The 24,164-nt window shown below is 47.3% G+C and overlaps 8 protein-coding genes across 8 annotated transcripts; 4 read left to right on the top strand and 4 right to left on the bottom strand.

The window, feature by feature from the left end:
• Window positions 1-47: 47 nt before the first annotated feature.
• On the top strand, window positions 48-2,468 carry BT62DRAFT_946705 (NPR2-domain-containing protein). The gene is made up of 6 exons (XM_043187990.1): window positions 48-585; window positions 637-882; window positions 936-1,033; window positions 1,080-1,210; window positions 1,268-1,413; window positions 1,461-2,468. Exons 1-6 carry the CDS (start codon window positions 61-63, stop codon window positions 2,244-2,246), a joined length of 1,932 nt encoding a protein of 643 aa, XP_043041420.1. The 5' UTR covers window positions 48-60; the 3' UTR covers window positions 2,247-2,468.
• A 2,322-nt stretch (window positions 2,469-4,790) lies between these two features.
• Window positions 4,791-6,317, top strand: BT62DRAFT_965618 (FAD/NAD(P)-binding domain-containing protein). Its single transcript, XM_043188780.1, has 4 exons — window positions 4,791-4,984; window positions 5,040-5,378; window positions 5,434-6,185; window positions 6,238-6,317. Exons 1-4 carry the CDS (start codon window positions 4,817-4,819, stop codon window positions 6,275-6,277), a joined length of 1,299 nt encoding a protein of 432 aa, XP_043041419.1. The 5' UTR covers window positions 4,791-4,816; the 3' UTR covers window positions 6,278-6,317.
• A 929-nt stretch (window positions 6,318-7,246) lies between these two features.
• Window positions 7,247-9,187, bottom strand: BT62DRAFT_979750 (N-myristoyl transferase; the record flags this gene model as incomplete). Its single annotated transcript, XM_043189462.1, has 8 exons — window positions 7,247-7,369; window positions 7,422-7,697; window positions 7,754-8,246; window positions 8,294-8,410; window positions 8,458-8,549; window positions 8,595-8,753; window positions 8,807-9,078; window positions 9,106-9,187. 8 exons carry the CDS (start codon window positions 9,185-9,187, stop codon window positions 7,247-7,249), a joined length of 1,614 nt encoding a protein of 537 aa, XP_043041418.1.
• A 72-nt stretch (window positions 9,188-9,259) lies between these two features.
• On the bottom strand, window positions 9,260-11,086 carry BT62DRAFT_1074452 (UFD1-domain-containing protein). The gene is made up of 7 exons (XM_043179020.1): window positions 11,014-11,086; window positions 10,930-10,964; window positions 10,762-10,883; window positions 10,417-10,705; window positions 9,911-10,366; window positions 9,691-9,862; window positions 9,260-9,653 (listed from the first exon to the last, which is right to left on the bottom strand). The coding sequence occupies exons 1-7, from the start codon at window positions 11,020-11,022 to the stop codon at window positions 9,342-9,344; spliced, it is 1,395 nt and encodes a 464-aa protein (XP_043041417.1). The 5' UTR covers window positions 11,023-11,086; the 3' UTR covers window positions 9,260-9,341.
• A 40-nt stretch (window positions 11,087-11,126) lies between these two features.
• Window positions 11,127-13,348, top strand: BT62DRAFT_946692 (T-complex protein 1). Its single transcript, XM_043187989.1, has 9 exons — window positions 11,127-11,232; window positions 11,286-11,331; window positions 11,385-11,437; window positions 11,487-11,576; window positions 11,628-11,879; window positions 11,933-12,190; window positions 12,243-12,718; window positions 12,769-13,003; window positions 13,055-13,348. The coding sequence occupies exons 1-9, from the start codon at window positions 11,152-11,154 to the stop codon at window positions 13,181-13,183; spliced, it is 1,620 nt and encodes a 539-aa protein (XP_043041416.1). The 5' UTR covers window positions 11,127-11,151; the 3' UTR covers window positions 13,184-13,348.
• BT62DRAFT_986039 (uncharacterized protein) lies at window positions 13,240-18,623 on the bottom strand (the record flags this gene model as incomplete). Its single annotated transcript, XM_043189982.1, has 23 exons — window positions 13,240-13,367; window positions 13,420-13,785; window positions 13,834-13,916; window positions 13,967-14,001; window positions 14,050-14,204; window positions 14,257-14,398; window positions 14,452-14,468; window positions 14,520-14,666; window positions 14,714-14,855; window positions 14,908-14,969; window positions 15,020-15,069; window positions 15,110-15,185; window positions 15,505-15,603; window positions 15,832-16,430; window positions 16,485-16,617; window positions 16,672-17,064; window positions 17,109-17,322; window positions 17,382-17,514; window positions 17,569-17,794; window positions 17,842-17,970; window positions 18,025-18,235; window positions 18,283-18,366; window positions 18,429-18,623. The coding sequence occupies 22 exons, from the start codon at window positions 18,621-18,623 to the stop codon at window positions 13,634-13,636; spliced, it is 3,477 nt and encodes a 1,158-aa protein (XP_043041415.1). The 3' UTR covers window positions 13,240-13,367; window positions 13,420-13,633.
• Window positions 18,624-18,847: 224 nt separating this feature from the next.
• Window positions 18,848-19,928, top strand: BT62DRAFT_871846 (translation protein; the record flags this gene model as incomplete). Its single annotated transcript, XM_043182522.1, has 5 exons — window positions 18,848-19,006; window positions 19,055-19,256; window positions 19,305-19,365; window positions 19,415-19,526; window positions 19,581-19,928. Coding segments are annotated over 5 exons (882 nt in total), but the record flags the coding sequence as incomplete, so codon positions are not given.
• BT62DRAFT_986037 (acetyl-CoA synthetase-like protein) lies at window positions 19,893-24,157 on the bottom strand. Its single transcript, XM_043189981.1, has 19 exons — window positions 23,785-24,157; window positions 23,383-23,730; window positions 23,167-23,327; window positions 22,986-23,117; window positions 22,881-22,934; window positions 22,748-22,830; window positions 22,657-22,691; window positions 22,510-22,607; window positions 22,296-22,454; window positions 22,216-22,234; window positions 22,012-22,162; window positions 21,905-21,962; window positions 21,797-21,855; window positions 21,542-21,742; window positions 20,982-21,489; window positions 20,893-20,926; window positions 20,714-20,845; window positions 20,418-20,662; window positions 19,893-20,362 (listed from the first exon to the last, which is right to left on the bottom strand). Exons 1-19 carry the CDS (start codon window positions 24,077-24,079, stop codon window positions 19,979-19,981), a joined length of 3,156 nt encoding a protein of 1,051 aa, XP_043041413.1. The 5' UTR covers window positions 24,080-24,157; the 3' UTR covers window positions 19,893-19,978.
• Window positions 24,158-24,164: the final 7 nt, after the last annotated feature.

Raw genomic sequence — 24,164 nt, 5'->3', positions numbered from 1 at the left:
TCCGGTTGTACGAAGGGTTTGTGTGTTACACTTTGGCTCCAGTTCTCCCTCAAAGTTCGCATGGATTCATTTTTACCCCGAATCCAATCCGTATTCTATTCCATTTTTGATAACCAACACGGTCCAAAAATTGTTTACCAAGTACCAGAGGCCCTCATCGCGACTACACCATCGCCCTCGTCGATTTCGACACTACCCTCCCTGCCTCCCACACCAGCTACCGATGTCCCACCGTCGCCACGTCTGAGTTCGCGGAATTCGAGCTCATCCTTAATATCTCCAGTTGAAAACCGCGCTTCTCTATACCTGAATTCACCCAACAAACGTTCTACTTCATCCAACCGCGTCCTCTTCAATTTCGACGACATCTCCAAATACATTATCCCACCGAGCCCTCTCTGTGGAAGGCTAGTCATTTGCTCTACCAAACACCATCGCATAATAGGGTTTCCTGTCGAGCTTCGGGGTCCCTATGAGCGAAATTACTTTAGGTACAACCTCTGCTTTGTTTTTGACCGGGGCGCGGATTTGAGCTGCTACGAACCTATTGTTCGCAAAGTCAGTCGGGTTCTCACAGCCTGTGAGGTGTGTACTCTGTGTACATCTACTCCGACGGATATTGAATTTTCTGCACAGGAGGAATCTGCGTTTCTGTCTTCCTCGGAAACTTCCCATACCGTTCACGCGATTTTAGAACAACTATACGAGGATCTCAATTCTTATGCTGAAACGTCCATTCCGATTGACCAGTTCAACTCCATCGAGCTCAAAATCTTCCCCTTCTACCCCAATCCTCCTACTGTCACAGACTGGATGGTCCCAGTCGCTCTCATCAATCTCTCGAAGCAGATAGAGGAAAATTGGGATCTGACTATGGTCAGAGTCAGTTGTCCTTGGTAGCTTTCTATTAGGATTATTTTTCATGCCCTCCTTAGATTTGTCAGTTTATAGACGGCACGAACCATGTCGGTCGGATTGCTCGTCTAGCTGATTGTGACATTAGCTTTGCTCGGCAAGCTATCGCACATCTCCTGTGAGTACTCCTGCCTAGCTATACTCCAAACTTATGTTGAGAGCAGATATTATCAGGTCATCATGACTATTGACATATTCCAGTACTCAAATATGTACACCCTCCATAAGAGTATTCAATGGCTGGCCGATGAGCCCCATGTTAAAGAAGAGTGTGGTCCCTATGTCACTAAACCAGGTTAGTGAACCTTTACTGCTATTCAATCAGGTCCGTTCATAAGGCCCGCGAACCCAGGACGAATGATACTGGACTGGCCTCAACTTCTGCATTTGTATTCAAGAATGAAACCAGGCATAACTGTCTTTAACTGGATGGTCGCTCATGGTGTCGACAAATTGGGAATTGACGTTCGCCGCTTTACTAGTTTTGGTGTCATAAAGGTGAAACACCTGCTGAGTGAATTTACACGTACTTAATCTAGCTACAGGGATACCTTCGAAGAGTCCATCGGTGGCCCATACTCCTTCCCAGCACATCGGAGCTCCCTCGTACCCCAGCACGCCCAAAGATGAAGAGCTTCTCAGGGACCTCGCAACGGTTCCCACTGTCGCCTATCCCGTCTGAAACTTCTGCTTCAACGAATCTCCTCCGGGGGAGATTTCCGTACACTGCACCTATAAATGCTTCTGTCAGTCCTGATGTCGCTACAAGCGGACCGCCAACACCAAGGGGGGTCTCGTACCGCCCTCGCCGCCCCAGTGCGGCCGAGAAGGTACTCGAACAACTCAAGAGTCGCGACCAACAACAGCTTTCCAGTAGTCCTAGGACTTTGTGGATCCATCAGCCGTCCAGTTCGCCTTCCAATCTCCATCCAGGGATTACAGCGACATCCAGCACACCCCAGGATAGCAGTCCCTCGTCGAGTAAATTTGGAAGTATCGAATCGCGGCGGCAATCAGCGGTATTGGTGCCGCCTGCTGCACCTCCGAGCTCGCCTAATTTGCCCAAGGCTACACTTGCGATTCCTGGCCCGGTAAAACCTCGGTTATCACGATCTCCTTCTGAGGGTCAGATGCCTATTAATCATACCACTGAGCATCTGTCATTGATCTACCCGCCACAATTGTTGCCTCTCCTGAATGGAGGACATCATACGGATGAACTGGCGGTCCGGTTTGAGGCCGGCTGGGCGCGTTTGGAACAGTGGCTGATCGCTGCTGGAGGAGGACGGGGAGACGGGGATTATGGACGGATTCAGATGATCTTCCGATGAATAACACTGAGGTTCTATGAGATTAATATATTGGAATATAATCGACCAAATAACGAGAATCCCTCTCCGTGAATTGCTCGTCGTCACCCGTCCGCATATTATACTCTTGCCGAAAGCCTTCACCTGAGGAAGTGCGGACACGAGCCATTTTGATATTCCCCTCGATTAGATATTGAATCGGCCACGCGCTCTGAAGATCATAGCGCGAAGAATCTATCATTGAAGTCTTCGAGGCCCGTTGCCACTATGAAGATAGTATCACGGTGGTTGCCGTTAAACTTACCTTTTCACCACGATATTATACATTGCACTTAGGCCTCTCAATGCAACCACTGATTCAGCCTCTTGAATGTTAGAAACCTGCACACAACTTGTATACATTCGTGGCCTGTAATGCTGTGCTTAAAACAAAGGAGGGTTTGATTGTCGTGCGACACCAAATGTTAAACGGCTGTGATATTCTCTAAATTACATCTTTATATTAAGCTTCATGAGCTAATAAATGGACTGACGAATTTCAGCTTGAAAGATCCTCAGGATAAAGATGTGATATCGAAATGCGCGGAGCGCCTGAGAGGAAATACGTGCCTGGCGCGATGTGAACGGTAACATTTATAGAGTGTGTTTGACTACTTCTGAAGCTTGTATGACACACTCCTGGTAAGCAACTTTCGGGTCAGGCAAAGCCGGGGAACATGGGTGGATAACTGGTCGAATTCCGATCCATGCTTTTGACAACAGCAAAACGAGCTGGGATTCCTATTAATGGCAAAGCCGACGTGGTCAAAAGGCTGGGTCAAACTTTAATCTGCACTCCTATTATTTCCCTTGCATTTTGACGGCCGCGAGTTAGTTGCCTGCTAGAAAGTTTGATCAGACCTTCGAAGGACGTATGTTCGGATCGAATAGAAGCGATGACATGGGACACGGCCTTGTGCCATCGTTTGTGTAGCGAGACTAAGACGTCTGACAGGATACCAGTCATCAACTGCGAGCGATAACGCTAGCCTTTCCGATAGGCAGGGCACTGGTGCGGGCGGAGATGAACAGGATGGGAAATTACAGATAGTGTGAAACCTCATTGGACACGCGGTGCGCAGCATGGACAACGAAGTGGAAGCAATTCTTCTGGTCTGATTGCCTGGGAACGAAAAGTCGGACAAGGTGGTACTTTGAATCGGCGCTCATCTACGATGAAATGCAGGTCTTCGTCCCTATCCCCGGCCGGGTTTCTACCTGTGCCCCGAGGAGAGGATGCATCTGCTTTGCGAATACTCAAGTCTTGCTCACGGTCTCTTTGGTAATTGTTCGTCTTCCACTACCTTGAAACACACTGAGTGCGCACATTATCTGTGGTACCATGAAGAACTCGGCCACCCAAATAGAAATGCAGTCCATTAAGATGCAAAGTTGACCCAAAGAGTTCATATACGATATGGAGAAGATGAGCACAACTTCCACAGGGAGTGCATAAAAAAAAGAAACCAGAAGGCATGAAGACATTTTAATGGCCTGCCCTTATTGGATTTGACAAATGCTCAATAACCTGGCATTGCCAAGTGGCTGTACAGAACATGCTCATCATGTGCATTTGTTTTGAAAGCTTCATACCATCAGATGTACTTAGAACAGTTCACACTACAGCACTCAAGTCTTAGTTTTTAGGAGATGTCATGATTCTGTAATACCTATATTCACCATTGCCATCATATGGATCCATCTACAGTTGACTATCTCACAATGCATATGGTTGGGAGACACAAAACCATGTGCATTTATAGATTTATGCAGAACCAAAATAGCATGTGTTGTGACATGTGACATATGTGACAACATTGTTGCATAGCATTGGTCATGGTCTCAGCTTGGAGTTGCATGTTCTGATACCAGGATGCAACAGCATGCTCCACATCAGGTTGGGTGACAATGTGAGACTTTTTGGATGACAGTGCATTAGGGTTCTTGTTTGTATGCTGTTTGATTTTTGTATGAGATGCCAGTTTCTATGAAAGGATTGGTTGTGTAAAGAGCAGTGCACCTCTCTTTCAGTTTGTGAAATGTGCCACAATGTCAGCATGTCAATGGGAAGGATGGTCATCAACATGTTTGAATACTACAAGCCAGTCTCCTGTTGTGAGGTGTGGGTGGGAGATCTGCTTTGGAGGCTGAGCTGATGATGTGTACATTGGGACTTTCTCCTTTGGTTTTGTGTGCTTATATGGATTCTCAGGTTTAGCATGTGGTTTTTGTGTTAATTCAGGAGGCATGTTTATAGAGATATAGGCTTGCCACTTTACAATAATTTTTTTTGTGTTTGTCATAGTCCATACAAACAAATTATGTTCATTGTTCTAATACATGCACAATGTCATATTGGCTTACTACAATTTTGGATCTGACAATGCATATTCCTAACTAGAGCCATATGCATTTCTAGCCCATTTCCTGCTCCCTGACTGCATTCCAGCCCAATCTGTATGCAAAGTCAGATTTACACATTTCAATATCATGCATTGTGAGATAGCCAACTATACTTTAATACAGGCATTCCTTACTTTCCAACTGCCATCATGTTACCAGAAACTACCTCAGTTCTTATTATTGGCACAGGCCCTACCGGGCTTACTGCTGCCATTGCACTTGTCAAACAAGGTATTCAGGACATCATCATTGTTGATGCTCAACTACAGGGCCAGAACTCATCTCGCGCTGTTGTCGTTCACGCAGCAACCCTGGAGGTACGTCGTCCACAGAAATCCATCCCTACGATCCGCTAAGACTTTCATTATGTAGGCGCTGGAGAGTATAGGATGCGTAGAAGCCGTCATCGCCCAAGGCGTGAAGGGCAGGGGGATGATGTTCAACAGGAACTCCGCTACATTTATTTCTGCAGAGTTTCAGGGCTTGTTGACACCGTACACTCGCTATGACTTTGTGTTGCTCGTACCCCAGACGGTGGTTGAAGATGTCCTGCATGCTGAGCTCGTTCATCAGGGCGTGCAAGTCCTGCGTCCCCAGCGCGTTGTTGGTATGGCAGGCAGCAAGGACCACAAAGGTCTGAACGTGACTTTCGAGTCTGGAGAAGCTATCAGGGCTGACTACGTCATTGGTGCTGATGGGAAGAACTCCGTCGTAAGTCTCTTATTTTCCAATGGCATGTAAGATGAGGGCTTAGTACATTCCCCAGGTTCGAGAACTTGCCGGTATATCCTACATCGATCCCGACGACACTCCTATCGATGATTCCATTTCTCAATTGGTACTTGCAGACGTTGTATTCTCCCCTCGACATACTTCCCTCTCTGACGACTGCTTAATGGCCCATGTCTCACCCTCGGGCGTGTTCTTGACACTCCCACTGCCTTCATATCACCCTGATTTATTGTCAGACGACATGGTTCACAGAATTATGTTCAACATTCCAGCGTCGTTGGGCCCTCCACCCTCCAGCCCATCGACAGAGTACCTCCAGAACCTACTAAACACTCAGGGACCCGCCCATATGTCTTCGGATCCAGCCGTGAACCAGCAGCCTATTCACATCACAAAGACTGTTTGGTCGTCAAGGTACAGGACAAGTTCCGCCATTGCTGGTACGTTCTTCAAGCCTTTGTATAATGAGGAAGGGTTTTTGAGTGGCAGAGTTGCAATTATCGGTGATGCAGCACACACTCATTCACCCTTGGGAGGCCAGGGTATGAATCTTGGTATTCGAGACGCGGTCTTCTTGGCGCTGGCACTCAAAAACAGTCTTCTGGAGAACACGGATGACGAATTGGAAACCTGGGCTTTGACGAGACGCACACGTGCTTTGACGACCGTACAGATGACAAAACAAATCGCAGCTTCAGCGAGCCATATCCTTTCTCCGAACAGATTCGTAGCGTTTGTGTCGTTTTGGATATTTAGGTTTCTGACAAGATTTGCATTCTTGAGACGGTAAGTCATTCCATTATTCATCCGTTACCCAAAAATTCATCGATGACAACAGTATGGCCGCTTGGAGACTAAGTGGGCTAGGAAATCGCTGACATCACGAACTACTTTCTATAGCTGAAGAAATGAAACATGAAAAATCTAAAATTTTCTCCACCCTTCCTCTAAGTAATATTTCACTGATCAATAATGTAAGCCCACGCCAAATATTAATAGTGCAAGTTACCACGACGCTCAAGCCATGGAGTCGAAGAATGAAAATATCTTGTTTCCCCATCAATGATTTTCTCACTTTTCATCATCAATGCGGGATCAAGCTTGGTTCTGGTCCCTGAGCTCATAGCCTTAACAATGCTGTCCATTACCCGGACCTCCAGCCTGGAAGGGTGAGACGGGACTTCAACATGGAAATCCGCTGTGTGTCGTTACATTCCTGTTTGTGTCCAGAAAGATACAGAGACTGGTTTTAATAACCCCGAGATCCCCGTCGACTTGAAGGAGGCGGGAAACTGAAGATCGAAGGAAATTCGCCGGAGAAAGGCGAAGCCCGGAATCCAATAAAATTGGGCAAATCGGTGATCATAACAGACCTCCTTTGAAGTCTCTTTGTCCATCTGAGTCAAATCGACGTAACATGTCATTGTGCGAACAGGTCAAGGAAGGCGGTTGCCATAGATGGCTGACTGTTGTGACTGTATGGTGGCATAGAGATGAGATTGGATATACTTGACCCTCGGGATGTAGACGTGTCGAGAAGAGTGTGTAGGGTAGACGCCCTGCCAGACACCGTTTATTAGTGAACAAGTGATCACGAAGTGGACCCGATCTTTGGAGGGCAATATTGAGCCCCAGAATTCGGAGACTATGAGATCTACAATCTGGAGGAAACGTTAGCCTTTCAGATACATCAGACAAGTCGTCGCAAGACCTAAGAGGAGTAGAGATGTTCAAGTAGGGGCTGCGAAAGAAAGATTATTTAGGAGGCACTCCATTTCGGACTGGAGTCACCAGCCCCATTGATGGATTTTTCTGCTGGATTGTCATTTTTAGTATCTTCGCGCTATCTATAACATGACTACTCCAACACCTTTACCGGCACTGGTATCTTCGGTGGCTGTCATACCAGCCAAGGGCGTCGTCCGCCAATTGTACAGGTAGAAATTCAAAAATCCATCGCCTTTCCCAAACTGTTCAGATATCATCAAACAAGTGAGACGCAGCATGTAGTATTCAACACACCTTTAGATCCGTCAAAAAATTCATGTTATCCATCAACGTCAGAGCGTTGAAGACATCAAACTTTGCATTGTTTGCGATTACCAACGCATCGGTAATGAGTTGTTGGAGCCTCTTCTTGAACCTGCCATCTGATTCAGCACCTGGTTCGAAAGCTGTGGCACTGGCATAGTAGTATAGATAGGCTGCTTGCAGTACCCCAGGGCCAGGTGTATTAATCACGGTCGAAGGGAGACAGTAGAATGAAAAGAAGTCAGTGACTTGGTGAGTACGTGGATCCTGAGGCATGGGCTGTTAAATATATCACTGAATACTGACTTCTAGAGGAGCATTACCTCGACAACATAGCACCAAGTGACTTGCCTCTCCCGCCTTCCTGGTCCCCCATCTCCAGGTTTCCCCGTACCACTGCCACTCAAAAATTGATGACGGGCGTCATCAAAGTTCATAGCCGGGACCATGTCGTACCGTAGCATGAATCTTGCGAATAAGTCTGCCACTTGCTTCACATCTTTCTCCTCCATTTCTCTGACAGGAAGTGTGGTTTTGTCAGAGACTTTATTGTAGTTGATAAGTCGGGCAAGTGACATATGTCGAGGAACAGACGTGAAATGGATATCGACCAACTTTGTGGTATTCAAAGCGCGATGATGGTACTGGCAAGTTGACACGGGGGTGGGAATGACAACTCCAGCCGTGTATATCGCCTGGAAAATTCCTTCGAGGTGTACTCGACGTGTCACTTCCTTGATCAGGACTGGCGCTAATCGCTTGGAGCGCAGCTTCTTATGGACACAAAGGTAGTTGATTTCGCATGCCACGAAGACGCTGGTTCACGCGTTAATAAACGCCTTGATTACGCTAGTAAAACTCACTTCTTTCGCACGCGGAGGGTTAAAGGCACACCAGAGATGAAGGCCACTAATTTTTTGTTTGACGATACGCGGACACCGACGTGCCATTCTTTGAAATATCCGGGTGGTTGAAGAGCCCTACCATGAGATAAGACAGATGCGAAGATCAGCGACTGCACACGCACCATTGCAGGAACTCAGCACTGTACTGGAATCGGAACGAGGCCTCGTCGTCTTCGACATAGTTCAGTGACAAAAGGTCGTACACCTCTTTCGCCTGCAGACAGGTAAGCTGATACACCGATGAGGCCGCAACACGCACCTGATTAGGATCACTCATGTCAAGCGTCGACCACTCGAAGCTACTGGGCAGAGAGTAGGGCTCTTGACGGACTTGGTCTTGGGGGACGGAAGGTTCGATGTATCCGTCTTCAATGGGTGGCCCCTCGTCTGGTTGAGGCACTGGTTGTGTCGCCCAGAACTAAAGGCATAGTCGTGAGCCAGAAATGCAGGAAATCAGGGAACAGCACAGACCTTGTGCTCTCCCATATCCTTCCTGTTGATGCCCCCAATGCCGGCCTTGCCCTTCACCACGTCCATGATCTTCATCGCCTCCAGAGCCTCCCTCACATCGGCCGCCGTTGCTTCATCGCTGCCAGCTCCTCCATCTTCCCGAACTCTAACCAAGACGCGATCAACAAGTTCCTGGGGTATCTCAGACTTTCCGGTGAGCGCCCTGAGGGCTCTCGCCGCCTTGGACTTTTTCTTCTTTTTCTTCTTCGTGGAGGGCGCGGTCGATGTAGATTCTATTGGAGGTGCTTCATCTTCGCTACCGGAAGAGTTTTCCTCCTCTTCGTGATGGCTGTCGACGGCGTCGACTGCTTGACCAATCCCGGACGACGGAGATGAGGCCATAAACAAGGATGAACAGGGTACGGGCCGATGGCCGATGTTACTGGTCAATCACAAGGGCCATTTTACATAAATCTTGATCATTTTCTCTTCATTTCTTCTCTCTAGCATGGTCTAGACGCGACAAGAAATAGGCTCTTATACATACAAATTCAGTCTAGTCACTGTCAATCATGATAACATCGTCATCATCCACACCCCAATCAGGAGATGGACTCCTGGCTTTCTGCTGCTCCGGCGCCGCATTATTTCTCCGTGGTATACGAGATACTCTCACGCCTCCAGCACCGACAACACCCGGCTCCCTGGGGGCTTGATTGGCCAAAGTTTGACCAGATCCTAGGGCGCTCCAAGACGTCGACGAAGACTTTTCTTCCCTGGCCTTTTCTTTACCCTTGGACGTTGGAGCCGAAGACTGCCCAGCAGCTCTACCTGTTAGCGTCTGCCCAGAACCGCGGAAAGATGTATCCTGAAAGTAAATTGAATAACAGACGCATCTCGCATACAGTTTGACTTGCCTGGGACCTCGCTACAGAGGAATTCGAGGATGGCGGAACTGCTGGAGGAACATATGGTGTTACATTGAACCCGAAGAACAGCTTGCCGAAAGGCAGATTCAAAGCGGCCGGGACTTTAATATCAGAGTCCAGAGTGCTATTCGACACGATACGGTGTTTACTAGGGTGTCGTGTCAGGCAGATAGTATAAGGAAGCAAATGAACTTACTCTGATCTTATGATCTTGCTTCCTTCTGCTACTTCTTCAATTTTTCGGTGACTGATACCTCTTCCCTTCGTCTTCCGTCCACCCAGAGTTTCACCTTTACCCTTAAAACTCTCCCATTGGTCACCATCCTTGCTGACCGCAGTGGATCCAGCACCCGTACCAGCAAACCCACCACTCAATGACGATCCAGGTCGCGAAGAACCTGGGGAAGCGGAGTCGAGATCGATTTTGAGCTTCGACGCCATGGTGGAGGGAGGGGCTGCCTTTGGTCTCTCGGGCTCAACATATCCCACAGGTGCAGCAAAATCAACCTCAAGATCGGTATCTAGAACGCTGATTCCTTCGCCACCTGGGTTGGTTTCCATGACAAGAAGCCCAAATATTATAGAGTTATAGCATATTTCAATGATATCGCCTTGTGTCAATGCTGAGAAATTGCGTAGGGCTTGCTCAAGTCTGACCGCCGAGCAATGAGCTTGTCGTACGCGGAGGATTGAGAAACTTACACGGCTTTAGGGTCAGAAATCTCCAAAAAGTGGACGGTCTGTGCTTGCAGCTTCACAAACTTGCCCTTAGGTAGTTCTGCCCCAGTAATTCGAATAGGGTCACCTTCACTCAAATGCAAAGTCTTCATCATCCAATAAGGCAAATGAACGACGCCTTCTTGTGCTATGAATTCGAGCACACCTGCGTGGGTGGAGGCGGCGGGGTTAGTGGGATTACGCAGTTGGAACATCCAAGGCGATTCTAGATCCATATTTGTAAGGTTTGCAAGAGCCGACGGGGGCATTATGACTGTGTACTTTCGATTGGTGGTGATTTCGAAGAGGAGAACTAGACATGAAACGCACTCTTGCCACCGTAAGAGACATTCTCTCGTTCTCGTCCTGGCAGCATCGCCACGCTATATGCTCTAAGGTACTCATCGTAGGCGGATGGTGGATTATGACCGGGCTGGGCATAAGGAAGGCCTCTGCGATGGATCAATGTCGATTCAGTTGAATGGTAATGGGACATACCCGGCCAGCTGAGCAAATAATTGGGCAGGATTGTTCTGTGAGGAAGTCAGTGAAAAGGAGCATCTAACATCGAGGCAAACGTACAAAATTCATGATGAAGAATGAGAATGGTGGTGGAGGTGAGGAAAAGGATGAATCACTGAACCAGCGGCTGAATCGACGCGCGTCATTTCAAGGGCCCGTGTCACGTTACCCTCGATTCTTCCGACTCCTCTGACCACCATGGCCTCAAAATCTCCTTCTGCAGGGCAACAGGGAATAACAAAAAATCTTTCTGGTGCCAATGCTGCCTTCAATGACAAGGCATGCGTCTATCTGGCATATTTAACTGCACTACCTGACTCGCTGTCTAATAGGGAAAACCTATGGAACTTCGGCTATCGAACATGGTTGCCGCAAAAGGTTTTTTTATCACTGGAATTAAGGATTGTTTCCTTTTCCTAATACATATACAGCTATCAGTGATGCGGTGCGAACGTCTTTGGGGCCAAGAGGAATGGATAAAATGGTGCGTCGCAGTAATTTCTGCCGTGGCTAACCATAACGTGTTTTATCAGATCCAAACTGCAAAAGGCGAAGTCATCGTGACGAACGATGGGGCGACCATTTTGAAGAGCATTCAGGCTCTCCATCCTGCCGCGAAGATGGCAAGTCTTTGTTGGTGTTTAGCTTCGAGTCTGCTCTGATTTTGAGCACAGCTTGTCGATTTGTCTGCTGCTCAGGATGTTGAAGCCGGTGATGGTACGACAACCGTGGTCGTTCTTGCTGGAAGCCTGCTGGGTGCAGCAGAGAGGATGCTTCAAAAAGGCATCCACCCCACCATCATTGCCGAATCGTTCCTCAAGGCTTCGATAAAGGCCGTCGAATATCTGACGGAAATGTCAACGCCCGTTGATTTGAACGACAGGGCTAGCTTATTGCGTGCAGCAAGCACTTCGTTGAACTCAAAGGTTCGTCCGCTATCCTCTGTTTTCAATCAATCTTCATCGTCCCGGTTCTAAAGATCGTCTCGCAATACTCGTCGACCCTTGCCCCCATCGCCGTAGCAGCAGTAACGCGCCTTGTCACTCCTACATCCTCTAATGTCGATTTACGCGATATACGCGTTGTGAAAAAGGTCGGAGGCACGATAGAAGACACGGAACTGGTAGAGGGCGTTGTGCTGAACCAAAATGTCGTCGTCGCAGCAGGTGGCCCTACGCGGATAGAGAGAGCTAAAATTGCCATTATCCAATTCCAGCTCAGTGCGCCAAAACCTGACGTGTGTTTTCGTGTTTGCTTGTTCTAGGGTTTGATTACTCACCATGATATAGATGGATAACACAGTTGTGATCAACGATTACCGACAGATGGATAAGGTACTGAAAGAGGGGCGTCAATATCTCCTAAATATCTGCAAAAAGATCAAAAAAGCAGGATGCAATGTTCTCTTGATCCAAAAATCTATTCTACGGGACGCAGTCGATGACATTTCCCTCAACTTCCTCAAAAAACTTGGGATTCTCGCCGTCAAAGATGTGGAGCGAGACGAGATCGAATTCTTGTCGAAGAGCTTAGGTTGTAAACCGGTGGCGGACATTGAAGCTTTTGCCGAAGACAAACTAGGATATGCTGACCTTGTGGAGGAATCCTCGAATTCTGGTGCGAAAGTGGTCAAGATTACCGGAATCAAGAATCGGGGGCGGACCGTCAGTATCCTGGCCATGGGAGCAAATAATCTCGTCGTGGAGGAGTGCGAGCGCAGTTTGCACGATGCTTTGTGCGTTGTGAGGTGTCTGGTAAAGAAACGGTAAGTATTTCGATGACTACTTGTGTACTTTTTGTTCAGATGGTTGCTAGGGCCTTGATTGGTGGGGGCGGTGCGCCAGAAATACATGTCTCCCGACTTCTTTCTCAACACTCGCAATCACTGAAAGGCATGGAAGCCTTCTGCTTCCAGGCATATGCCGATGCCCTTGAAGTGATACCAACAACGCTAGCTGAGAATGCTGGCCTCAACCCCATTGCTATCGTCACTGAGCTGCGTAACCGACATGCACTAGGAGAACGGAACGCTGGAATTAACGTCCGAAAGGTATGTTTTGAAGGATTTACAACTAGCCAACAGTCCTTAATTTTGCGTTAGGGACTTATATCAAATATCCTTGAGGAGGATGTTGTCCAGCCCTTGCTGGTGTCAACGAGTGCTGTAGAGCTCTCAACGGAGACCGTTTGTTTGCTACTGAAGATCGACGATTATGTTCAAGCTCGATGATAAAGACACGTGGTAGAAACAAAGTAGTGCTATTGTTCTTAATGTCTGACAGTGCTGATCCGTTCATGTAATATGCTAAACTGCGCAGAAGGACGTTAAGCTTTTATACTAATGTGACAAGCCAAGCATATTGCTCTCAGGTTATTTGAACATTGCGAAATCGCGAAATTGCTTTGTACTGTGACTGCTAGCCGCAAGAAGTGATCGCAACTCATCAAACGGATGATTAATCCTACCATTTGACTTGACGAGGTGTCCATTGATTGCATGTTGTAGCATCAAAAGAGATGCTACGGAGCTGTGAAACAGAGTGAGGATATAGGAGTTATATTCGTTGGGTCGCTGCATCGATTCTGGCGGAGCACAAGAGCGCATCGGATATACATACACTATACTTGATACATGAAGCCGTAGTTTGCAACAATAGTTTATAGACGCCGAGAGAACCAGTCACGGTAGATGGTCAATGTAGTTCGAGACGAGGTCGAAGAAGGTCCAAAGCAGGCCGTGGGTAGTGATACTCCGCACTGCGCTGACACCGAGACCACGATAAATCCTGGTGATACCTGCCAATAACGGCTTGGGATTGTTCGGATCGGGACCTGGACACAGGTGTCAGTCAGATCTTCACGAATGAAGTCAAAACTGACCTCTGATAAGACGATATAACGTCTCCCAAGGTCCCCGGTATCTCTCACCAGCCAATGATCGCTGCTGGATTTTCGTCTTTACACTAAGAGAGACATGAATCATGCAACGAGAAACACTGATGAATTGACCTACACATCGAGAGGATAAATCAATGCCCACGAAGATACCTACAGACATCGTCATATCACGGCCTGATGTATTCAGAGCAAACTTACACCGGACAGTGAACCGCAGAAGAATGGAACAATAGAAGCAGGAATAGGCAGCCAGGTAGGAGTTGGTCCTTGATCTCCTGATCTGTCCCGTCCAAGCAGATGCCGCATTCCGTCATATTCGAGGAAGTACAGTGCAGTTCCCGTAGTATCTCGCACTGATGTTACCACCTTAAGCTGCAGCGAGGTTTTGTAAAGGATCGGACCCACCAAAATGCATACGGAAACCAGTGTACAGTCCAGTGATACCATTGCTCCGAAAAATTTCTTTTACTGCTTCCCATGTCTTTGGCGCCTTGGTAAGTTGTATACCTTTACTGGCGGCGATTGCAAACTCCAGTTGCCGTCGGACCTGCGAACAAATTTTATGATGATGAAGGCTGGGCGAAGGAGCTTTTTATGTACCTTGACGAGCTCAAACGCTATTATGTGGTGATGAGCTGCAGAGAGCAGCAACGGAACAGGTTACTCACGAGCACTTCCAAATGATATCAAAGCCCCAGACATCGCCCCACTGATACCACCAACAACTGAGGCATCGATTATGGAATTACGAGATAGATAATTATGATCCCGACAGAATTCCTTGGTACGAGTATAGATAGTGAAGCTTGCGGCGCCTGCAAACGTTAAAAAACAGGAAGCGGATGGTTAAAAGTGCACTCACGGACAAAGGAAATCGTTATGAGAGGTATCCAAAGGCCACGATAGAATCCGACGACTCCTTCATCCCGATACACGACGGCAGCAAGCCTCGAAACACTAATGGGCGTTTTTGTTGTCTGTAGCCTTGACTTGAGAGAGTCAAGCTATTAAAAAAAAAATTAACCGTGAATAAAAATTACAAGACCTGAGACACACTGGATAGCCCGCAAAGGTGGAAATGTAGCTCGCGGACAGCGCGCATACAACAGCTTTATTCCCTGCACCACAGACATAAGCGACCTCGCCATTCAATACGACGGCGACATACGGCGAAGGAAGTCGTTGTATGCGGCCGAGTCATACGGAAGATTCGATGTGCTGCAGGATCATGATGAGGTCGCAATGAGGCGAAAAAAACGAAGAAATACATGCCTTTTTCCATCCATAGGGCGGGCTGACTGGGCTGGCCGTCAGTCCAGTTTCACTTGCATGCCCTACGCGACAGCAAAAAAACTATGAGGTGGATCGATGTGATACCGTCGGGCGCAGGGATCAAGGAAGGAGCGAAGGATTAGATGTCGACACCGGCAAATTCAGAACACGGTCACCGCAACTCGATCACCAGATCACTTGACATTCCTTCTTGGTGCTTCCCCGGCCTCTTTCGTCGTTCCAGTGAATCGCTGTTTCTCGACTTGCGGAAAATTCATACAGGCAAAGAAGAAAGATATTCATGTACTACATGTGCTACACTGTATAATGAACGTAAATGAAACTCTAGGCTTGCCCATTGAATCTTGGCTCAAAAACCACCCAGCCTCTTCTTTGCAGGTTTTTTCTTTCCGGCGGGTGGCGGGCGACCTCCATGTGGCCCAGGAAGAATCTGTGTGCTGGTCATTAACTCTTGAGAACCTGCGGCTGGGAATGCAATAGATGCTTGAGACTCGGTGGCAGACCTGAGAACGGGAGCAACGGCTGGCTGCGACTGAGGGAAAAAGGACCCTCGGCTTGACGCCGGCTGCACGGGCGGAACCATGGCACTGGATGCTACGACGATTGGGGGTCGCTGGAGTGGTGTCGATTTCGGCAGGCTGGATTTAGGTTTTGGGAGCTGAATCCTGGTGGGTTGCTCCGTCGGACCGCCGTAAGGATCCACGTAAACGTAATTGTCTGGGTCTGTCCCAGCATCCCATTCCTTCAGCAACAATCGAACGCCAAGGGGATACGACATTTCTGGATCATCATCTCCTCCTTCTCTCATCGCTTCTGCTGTCCTTCGCAGCATGGGCTGCAAGTACCTGAAATCCACCGGAGGTGGTTTGTTGCCAATAGAAAGTGCTTCTGTCATGCTCTCGAGGTCATCAGGCACAGAGGCTGGTGGTTTCAGTGGCTGGACAGAAAAAACGTCCTGCGAAAGCAACAAATCAAGAGCCAGTTGCTCTCGAGCTTTGCCTTCTCTTCTTAAAGACTGGGCTGTGCCATCTGGGCAGTGGGCGACGTCATACTTCCGTAGGTCTTCAAGTATGTCCTCCACGTTGTGACGCACAGTCGAATCAAGAGCATGTAAGGTAGGACCGATATTATGATGCCATGCAGAACCTTTACTCAAGGTAGCCGGCGACAAGCGCCCCTCCTGTAGTGCACGATACCCTCTGGTCGAGTTAATAATGCTGCCCGTCAGAAAATCGGCTCGAGAAGCCCCATCTGGGTCGTCTCCTGCTCGAAAAATGATGTCGTAGCTGGTGGGAACACAAAGTCAGAGAGAGTCAGGTCTTGCTATTGATGAACCTCACGTAGTCAACATATGCTCTATGGGAGCATTCGTATATTGCCAAAAGAGGGGAAGACGATTCACAAGGCCGTACACGTCTTCCGCATGTTTCTCTTCGTGTTCTTCATCCAGTCTAGGCCTCTCCACGAAAACATCTTTATACACATCATTCATTAACTATCTGGCTTTCACGAATGATTACGACTCACGACGATACACCCCAGAAAAGTCCACTTCCATGTGTTCCCTGTTACCAAGGAGTCCTTCATCTGGTCGAAGTGTCGAGGCTTTGAGGTCCAGATCTTTGACATCATCCGACCACTCAAATTGAGGGGTCAGTGTTCCTATCTCATTCGAGCAGTGGAGTTCAATCATTTGAATGGCCCCGCGCCTAGACAGTCTTAATAGACTGAAGGATTGGTCCCCATTTAGGTATGGGTGATGAACAAATGACTGCCCGGTCAGAGAATCCTCAAAACCGGTAGCCGATGTCAAACAGTACGGGAGCGCGTTAGCATGAACGAGTCCGTTCTCACTTGAGCGAGAAACATTATACACATCAACCAACCCATTCTTTCGTGATGTCAAGAAAGTGAGAGGTGCTGGATTACCGTCAGATCAAGAAACATGCTAAATATCAACTTACCGCTTTGAAAAGAGACGGTCTCAGTTTTGAGTGTCCTATCGAACGATCGGTTATGGTGATATCCAAGGAGTGGTTTCCCCGGTTTTCTATCATCGATCCACAAGAGCTGAGAAGTGGTACATAGACGGATTAGATGACCATCCTGGTCTTCGACTGCTGTAATCACATCTTTCTCGCTTGTGACAGAAAAGATTGAACTGTAGACATGATTGTCCTGCAGAAATACATGAACATAATGAACAGTATGATTCACAATGTAATGGAGGGACCTACACGAGAGTCAAGCCGCCTTAAAACTTTGACCGAAGTTAAAAGACATGTGCCAACGTTCGCACCCAGCGCGAGTCTCCAAAAATCATCAGACATAATTTCAGACATGGATGACAGAGTAGAATAATCAAATATACTAAAAGAAGCTTGTGTATCCTGTTAATTTTGATAGACAAGAATAAAAACTCACGGGAAAGGTTTGCAACCGGTGAAGTTGTAGCTGAATACCATACCGTGATCACTGACAGCCAGCAGATCATGAACCGAAGGGAACTTGACATCAATCATTTGATGACCGCCCACATCAGACGAGGCAATGGTCGCGACATCGACCACTTTTACTTTCTTCGGTGTGTCCCCAGAACACATTTCCAGTACAGATGTGATACCATAAGTCCTCACAGCCAGCAATGCACCTAAAAGAATCAGTATAAGACCGGGTAGACCGCGGCAGATGCCTTGCCTTGTGTCAGGTTTGAGAGGTCATATCTAGGTGAAGCAATCTGAGATATGGGCGTATCGAACGACCTTACTGGAGTAGCCGTCGGGGTAAAAACACTCCCATTATCAGAAGGAAGAAATGGTGATATATCTATTGATGAGGAAGTTAAACAAGTGACTCTTGATGGAGAGCACAACAGCTTACTTAGGTCTCGACCTAATTCACCCATTGGAAACGCAAGATGCGACGACGTCGGCCTTAAAGAGTCATATGAGATGACAGTTTCAAGTAAATTCCCATCATAGGGATTGTATACGTCTTGATCACGCAAGACTTTCGCGTCTGTCTCTATTTCCTCCCTGATGAGTTCAGCAGCAATTTCGACCTCAGGAAAATGTGTCCTCAGAAAATTTGCCTAAAGCGGAGGTCAAATATAGTCCATTTTACTGAGATAAGACGTACTCCTCGCTCTGCCCTGCGCCTCAATGTCATATGCGGAAGCGTGATGGAAGGCGGACGTGTCGCTGGGAATACTTTGACAGGTTCCTTTGCATGAAGTTTGAATAGGTCGGGATCTATTGATGCTGCCTTGTAAGTAGCCCCATTACAGAAATCGAGTATAGCGTACCATAACTTTTCACCAAGGAAGACCATTCAAGACCATTCCCCTTCTCAACCAGGGTCAGAGCTTCGACTAATCCGTGATCTAGGTTGGGATATTGGAATATCTCTTTCTTTTTGCCTTTACCCTCCTTTCTTGGTATATCCTCGCTTTTTCGGTCATCTGTAGGCCACGATTCCATTCCATTAGAGTGTAAATTTGTCTGCCAGGAGGGTGGATGTAGTGGAGAAGGTAGAACTTTAGCAAGTTTATTTAAATAATAAAAGCAAATTTTAAAATAATTAATTCCAAAAAATTCCTTGCAGCATCTGTTCTCAACAAAGCATAACAACGCCTTCCTCACCCGACATGTTTAAAGTCGGTCGAAAGTTTCCTTCTTTCGCGTCTTTTCGGCGGATACACTCCAGTTCATCACTTTCAACGACTCAAGAAGCATCCACGTCGTCGGCACCACCAGCAAAATGGACGCCAATGTCAATACGGACCGGTCTCATAGCACGTAAACGAGGGATGTCTGCTCTATGGAATGACCAAGGGGTTCGTATTCCTGTAACAATTCTTCAGGTCCTGCCGTTCCAATTTAGGTGATACAATTTACTGATGTGTGCTTAGCTGGACCATTGCCAAGTCACCGCAAATATCCGCACAGTCCGAAGGGACAGCTCGGTCTACCATGCTGTTCAGGTCGCGGCTTCCGATAAACCTTACAAGACAGCTACCGCGCAGATGAAAGGTCATTTTAGAAAGGCTGGTGTTGTTCCCAAGTATATCGTGAAAGAGTTTCCTGTTTCTGAAGACGCGCATCTCCCTGTTGGTATGTTGTGGCTCAATTTCTTTCTCGTCAGTGTTTAATTATCTTTAGGGACGACATTGTCCGCAATACATTTTGTACCAGGCCAATACGTTGATGTAATAGCTACTTCGTGCGTCCTAAGAGAATCGCCATTGTTGTAAGGGGCTAACATACAACAGAATAGGAAAAGGCTTTCAAGGTGCAATGAAGCGATGGGGGTTTAAGGGTCTGAGGGCTAGTCACGGTGTTTCAAAAGCTCATCGGTCTGCGGGTTCTACTGGTCAGCATCAAGTGCGTACCATTCGTCTCAACGTCTCGAATAGAACCGTTTACGTTCGCCTTTAGGATCCCGGCCGTGTGTTTCCTGGAAAGAAAATGGCTGCTCGAATGGGTGGCCAGCGAATAACAACCCAGAACCTTCCCGTTATACGCGTCGACACGAATCTCAACCTCATCTTTGTGCAAGGGTCAGTCCCAGGCGTCGACAATGCCCACGTTATGGTTCGGGATGCAAAAAAGAAGATGTTGACTCTGAGTCAACATAACCAGCTTAAAGGTCTATATGAGAAGGTGTTACCTCGAGGCGTGGATGACCTCCCTTTTCCTGCCGGGACCGATGTGATGGCTAAGGAACTTCCAACAATCATAGAAGCTCCTGCCTATCGTAGAAGTCCGTTCATTCCTCAGGAATAAGTCTGTTATAGCATTACATTAAATATCCGGAGTCTTAGTATCATTTTCATTCAAAGAAACCCCACCCTACGCCAGTAGGTCAACCATCTTTCCGCATCTTCTCTACCAATCTGTGGAAACCCCATGTCCCGAACTGTGATTTTGGGCAAACCAAATGCCTCTCGGTTGTTGAAATTTACAACCCTTGCATTACGACGGTAGTACGGAAGTATGCGGATGGCAGGCAATGCTGCAGCATCTAGAGTTGATTTCTCCAGTTCATCCAACCACTGAATATATGGGACCAGCTTGACGTTCAACTCGGCTGAGATGACACTGGCTATGCCGGACCATAGAACAGGTTTGGGATGTACCAAATGGATGAAGTATTCAGGTCGATCAACATAGTCAACGATTGCCTGAGCTGCTACGTGAACAGGGACCCAAGAGATAGTCTGTACATCATCGTGTTGAACGATCATTATATCCCCTTCACCAAGGAACACTCACCCTATCACCACCAGGGAAACATCCAAGCTTGAGAGAGCTCTGGACCATCGCTGGAACCCATTCATTAACGTTCCAAGTCCCATTTGCAGCACCACACAATTGACCAGCGCGGATGATCAGATAGTGTAAGTCTTTCGCAGTGCGCAGAAGCTCCTCTGAGACCCATTTAGACTCTCCGTATCCAGTTCCCAGTGCCATTTCTGGGACGATTGGACATTCGGATAGTGAATCCTCTTCAGAAGCATCTGCCCAGAAACATAGTAAGCTGCCTGTTTTTAATGAAAGGCAATACATACTGAGAAAGATTCCAATAGAGCTCAAAAATATCAGTCGGGCCCGCGTTTTAATAGCAAGGGCAATCAAGTTACATAGTCCACGGATATTGAATTCGTAAGAGAACAAGCTCAGGTTGAAATCAACTCGCCAGGCTATTGAAAAAATGAGATAAGGATGGAAGTGACGAGTGTTATCATACCATTGTGAATAATGTGTGTTATCGGGCCCGACAACTGTTTTGCAACATGGAGTCAACAACGGTGGAGTGAGTATAAGAATTCGCCCAACCTCATCGAAAAAATCAATTCCCTCTGATATCTCCGCTTGCACTAGCACCACTTTATCTGAATCTAGCAGGCCAACATTGAGTCCCCGCGAAACAAATGCTCCCCGCTGCCTCTCTGATAGTGTGAGTTTTCCCGGCCGGTTCACAGCGTAGATGCGGTGTACACTCGTATCCAAAATCAGGCTTGCCAGTATATGACTTCCTAATGAGCCCGTCGTGCCCGTTACCAGAACAATTTTGCCTGATGTTGCCGCTATAGGTGTGTCGCTAGTCCTAGTAGGTAAGCCCTTTGAGTACTTCTTCACCATAGCATGCATGGCCTTGACTCGTGAGTCAGGTTCAGAATTAACGGAATCAAGCATTCCATGAGCTAATGAATAGAAGAATACAGCAAGTTGCGAGATCGTCGGGTGCGTATAAACGAAATTATCGGTTGCCTGACGAGTGTCGAATTGGACCGTATCTCGAAGGGCGCGAAGCAACGAATTTCGAATCCACGTAGATTGCAAGCTAGTGGAGTCAATACCAATCCTGAGAAATGAACTCAATGGGTTTTACTCACCTGTCGCAACCATGTTGAAACAGGTCATCGTCATCAAGAATGGAATGGGAAAGAACTTGTAGAACTACAGTCCGTATAAAAGACTTCGTGGACTTGGCGTTCCATTCGAAAGGCAACGAAATGTTGGCTTGTGTACTGTCCTCAACGGATTGATAGAGGTCTGAGATCTCCTCGATGTAATCATTAAGTATCGCTTGACGCCTACCAATGATCATGAGAGGTTGATATTATCGTAACCAGCGTTGAATTGCGCACCGTGCCGTATGTTTCGCAGTGTATGTGAAAGGCTTGACTGGTTTAGCAACAAGAATCATCTGGACTCGATGAGCGACACGTAAGAATGCCCGAGAATAAGCTAAGAACCTCTTTGAATAGACGCGAATGCTGAGGGGCGAATGTATTCATTCTTTCAACAGTAGGCCTGCAGCGAGAGTGAAAAAAAAGACATATACACTTAGGAACACAAATACCATATCTTGTTGCGATATTGGCCTAGCAGGACTGTGTCAACAGGATCGAAGCTGAATTCACGCTTTGGTTCAACGAGTACACCAGCCTGAAACTTTCCGCGACCAAACATGACTGAGGCAAGAACATGAGGGTCTTGATTAAGCATATTCTCTGCAAAGAGTCGGTAAGTAGTCGGGACTATATATGAATATCCTGCGACATACCCAGAGGTCCCGGATTGGTCTGTTTTGAGGAAGCAGACGAAATCAGGCTGCAGGTAACAGGGGGATAGCTAATGATGTACCTTCTCTCCTGTGTTGTGTATGATCTGATCATCAGTTCGTCCGAAAACCTTCCAAAATCCTGGTTTCGTTGCGTGTGGAACGAAGAGATCCGATGTTGCATAGGCATCAACGCCATTGACCTTGGTATTAAGGACACTCGGCTGGCAAAAAGAATTCGACTAAGAGGGTGTCGTAAGATGAAAACGGAGGCCTATCAGTGAAGAAAACGCATACCATCATTACAAGCTCATACGAATTATTTCCATTGGGAACCATTTCTGGTTTGACAAGCCCAGGAAATTGGAAGTAGTCCCAGTCGTAATCTACCTGGGCTACGTAGATAAGTACCGTCAATGCCAAAATGTGTAGTCAAGGACTCACCAGGTAAGACAAGGCTCATGATCCCACCTTCGGTTCTTTGAATCAGTTAGGTCTCTATTCAATTATATATGATGGACCCGATGAGGCTTACGACCCGTAACTAATGAAAACAGAGACGCCTTTGGACGTCATATAGTCTCCGGCTTCCTTGTTCAAAGGCCCACCACCGTAAAGCTAACGTTGGAATGTCTTGACTAAGTTCAAGGATAAGTTTCTGGACATACCACACCTGACCGAGTAGAGAGCCATTCAACATATTCTGGCCGTCGCGACCACGCCTGTCGAACCGTGTAAACCGGGGGATAACTGACAAATCGCGCATGTCGTACCTCAATGAAGGATGGAACGCAGAAGATAACGTCACTCTGGACTGTCCTCGCAGAGTCAAACAGGTTTTCCGGCGTTGGGAGAATGGCAGGTGATTTGGGTTCGAAAGCACCGACGACCAAGCCGGATGATGCCTAATAAAATCTCAGAAGAATTTAGGTAGTTTGGAACAAGGATGCATACCGTCCACAAGAGCTGTAAGACGCCCATACCGTGGTACATGGGCATAACATGCAAAGAGAAAAGAACGTCACACAAATCTCTTTCTCCGAACCATGGTACTAAGCTCAATTGAACGAGTCGATGATGTGTCCAAGCGATTGGCTTTGGGTATGCCGTTGAGCCTAGAATATAAAGCACATGTGTTATGACGCACGGAGGTAAATAACTCAGAATTACCAGAGGAATGCAAATAGAAAGCAAGCGAATCTGGATCTATAGGCGGCAAAGGAAGATTCTCCTCATGAGTGTTTTGTTCCCATTGAGATTGAAAGTAGTCCTCGAAGATCGGGATCGGAATGGAGGATAGTTCTGGGAACGTATCTGACGAATATTGCGATTTCAAGATTTCAAGAGCTTGGTTAGCGAGGTCCTGCATTGATGCATCTCGGCCAATAAGAACATGCTGTACGCCGACCTTGTGAAGAAGATGTGCAACTGCAACTGCCGAATTTCGGGGCGAGATAGGGAAGAAGACGTAGTTTGCACGCAAAAGACTCATCATCGTGACGAAATATGTTATGGTGTCTGCAAAAATCCATGATCATGAGGGCGCCGCACTGGATGGAAGAGAAGACGGACCGGATAAAGAGAGGATGGCCACCACTGGTGATTCTGTCGCAGATTGAATCCGCCTTCTGAGAAGTCGTGCGCCAGTGTATATCGCTGCTACGGCTTCTGCCCAGCTTATTGTCCGGATGCTACCGTCTTCGCGGGCATACACGAACATCCGGTGACTAGGGGAATGCTGAAGATGCCACGCGTAGATTTCCTGGATAGTAAGCGACCCATCAAGTGGAGGAGCTCGGAAAGTAGCACTTGAAAGTCCTTGAGGTCGGGGCAGCGGAGGAATCGCTCGTCGTGTGGAGAAAGACATGGACCCAATAATAATTTCTGTTATGGATTGAATGCAACTTCTTGTAGGGCCTTTCGGAAGTTCTATCAACAGTTTTTGGGACATG

Source organism: Guyanagaster necrorhizus, assembly GCF_019112545.1.
Source record: "Guyanagaster necrorhizus MCA 3950 unplaced genomic scaffold BT62scaffold_8, whole genome shotgun sequence".
Classification (NCBI taxonomy): domain Eukaryota; kingdom Fungi; phylum Basidiomycota; class Agaricomycetes; order Agaricales; family Physalacriaceae; genus Guyanagaster; species Guyanagaster necrorhizus.
This window is presented reverse-complemented; position numbering and strand designations above follow the sequence as displayed.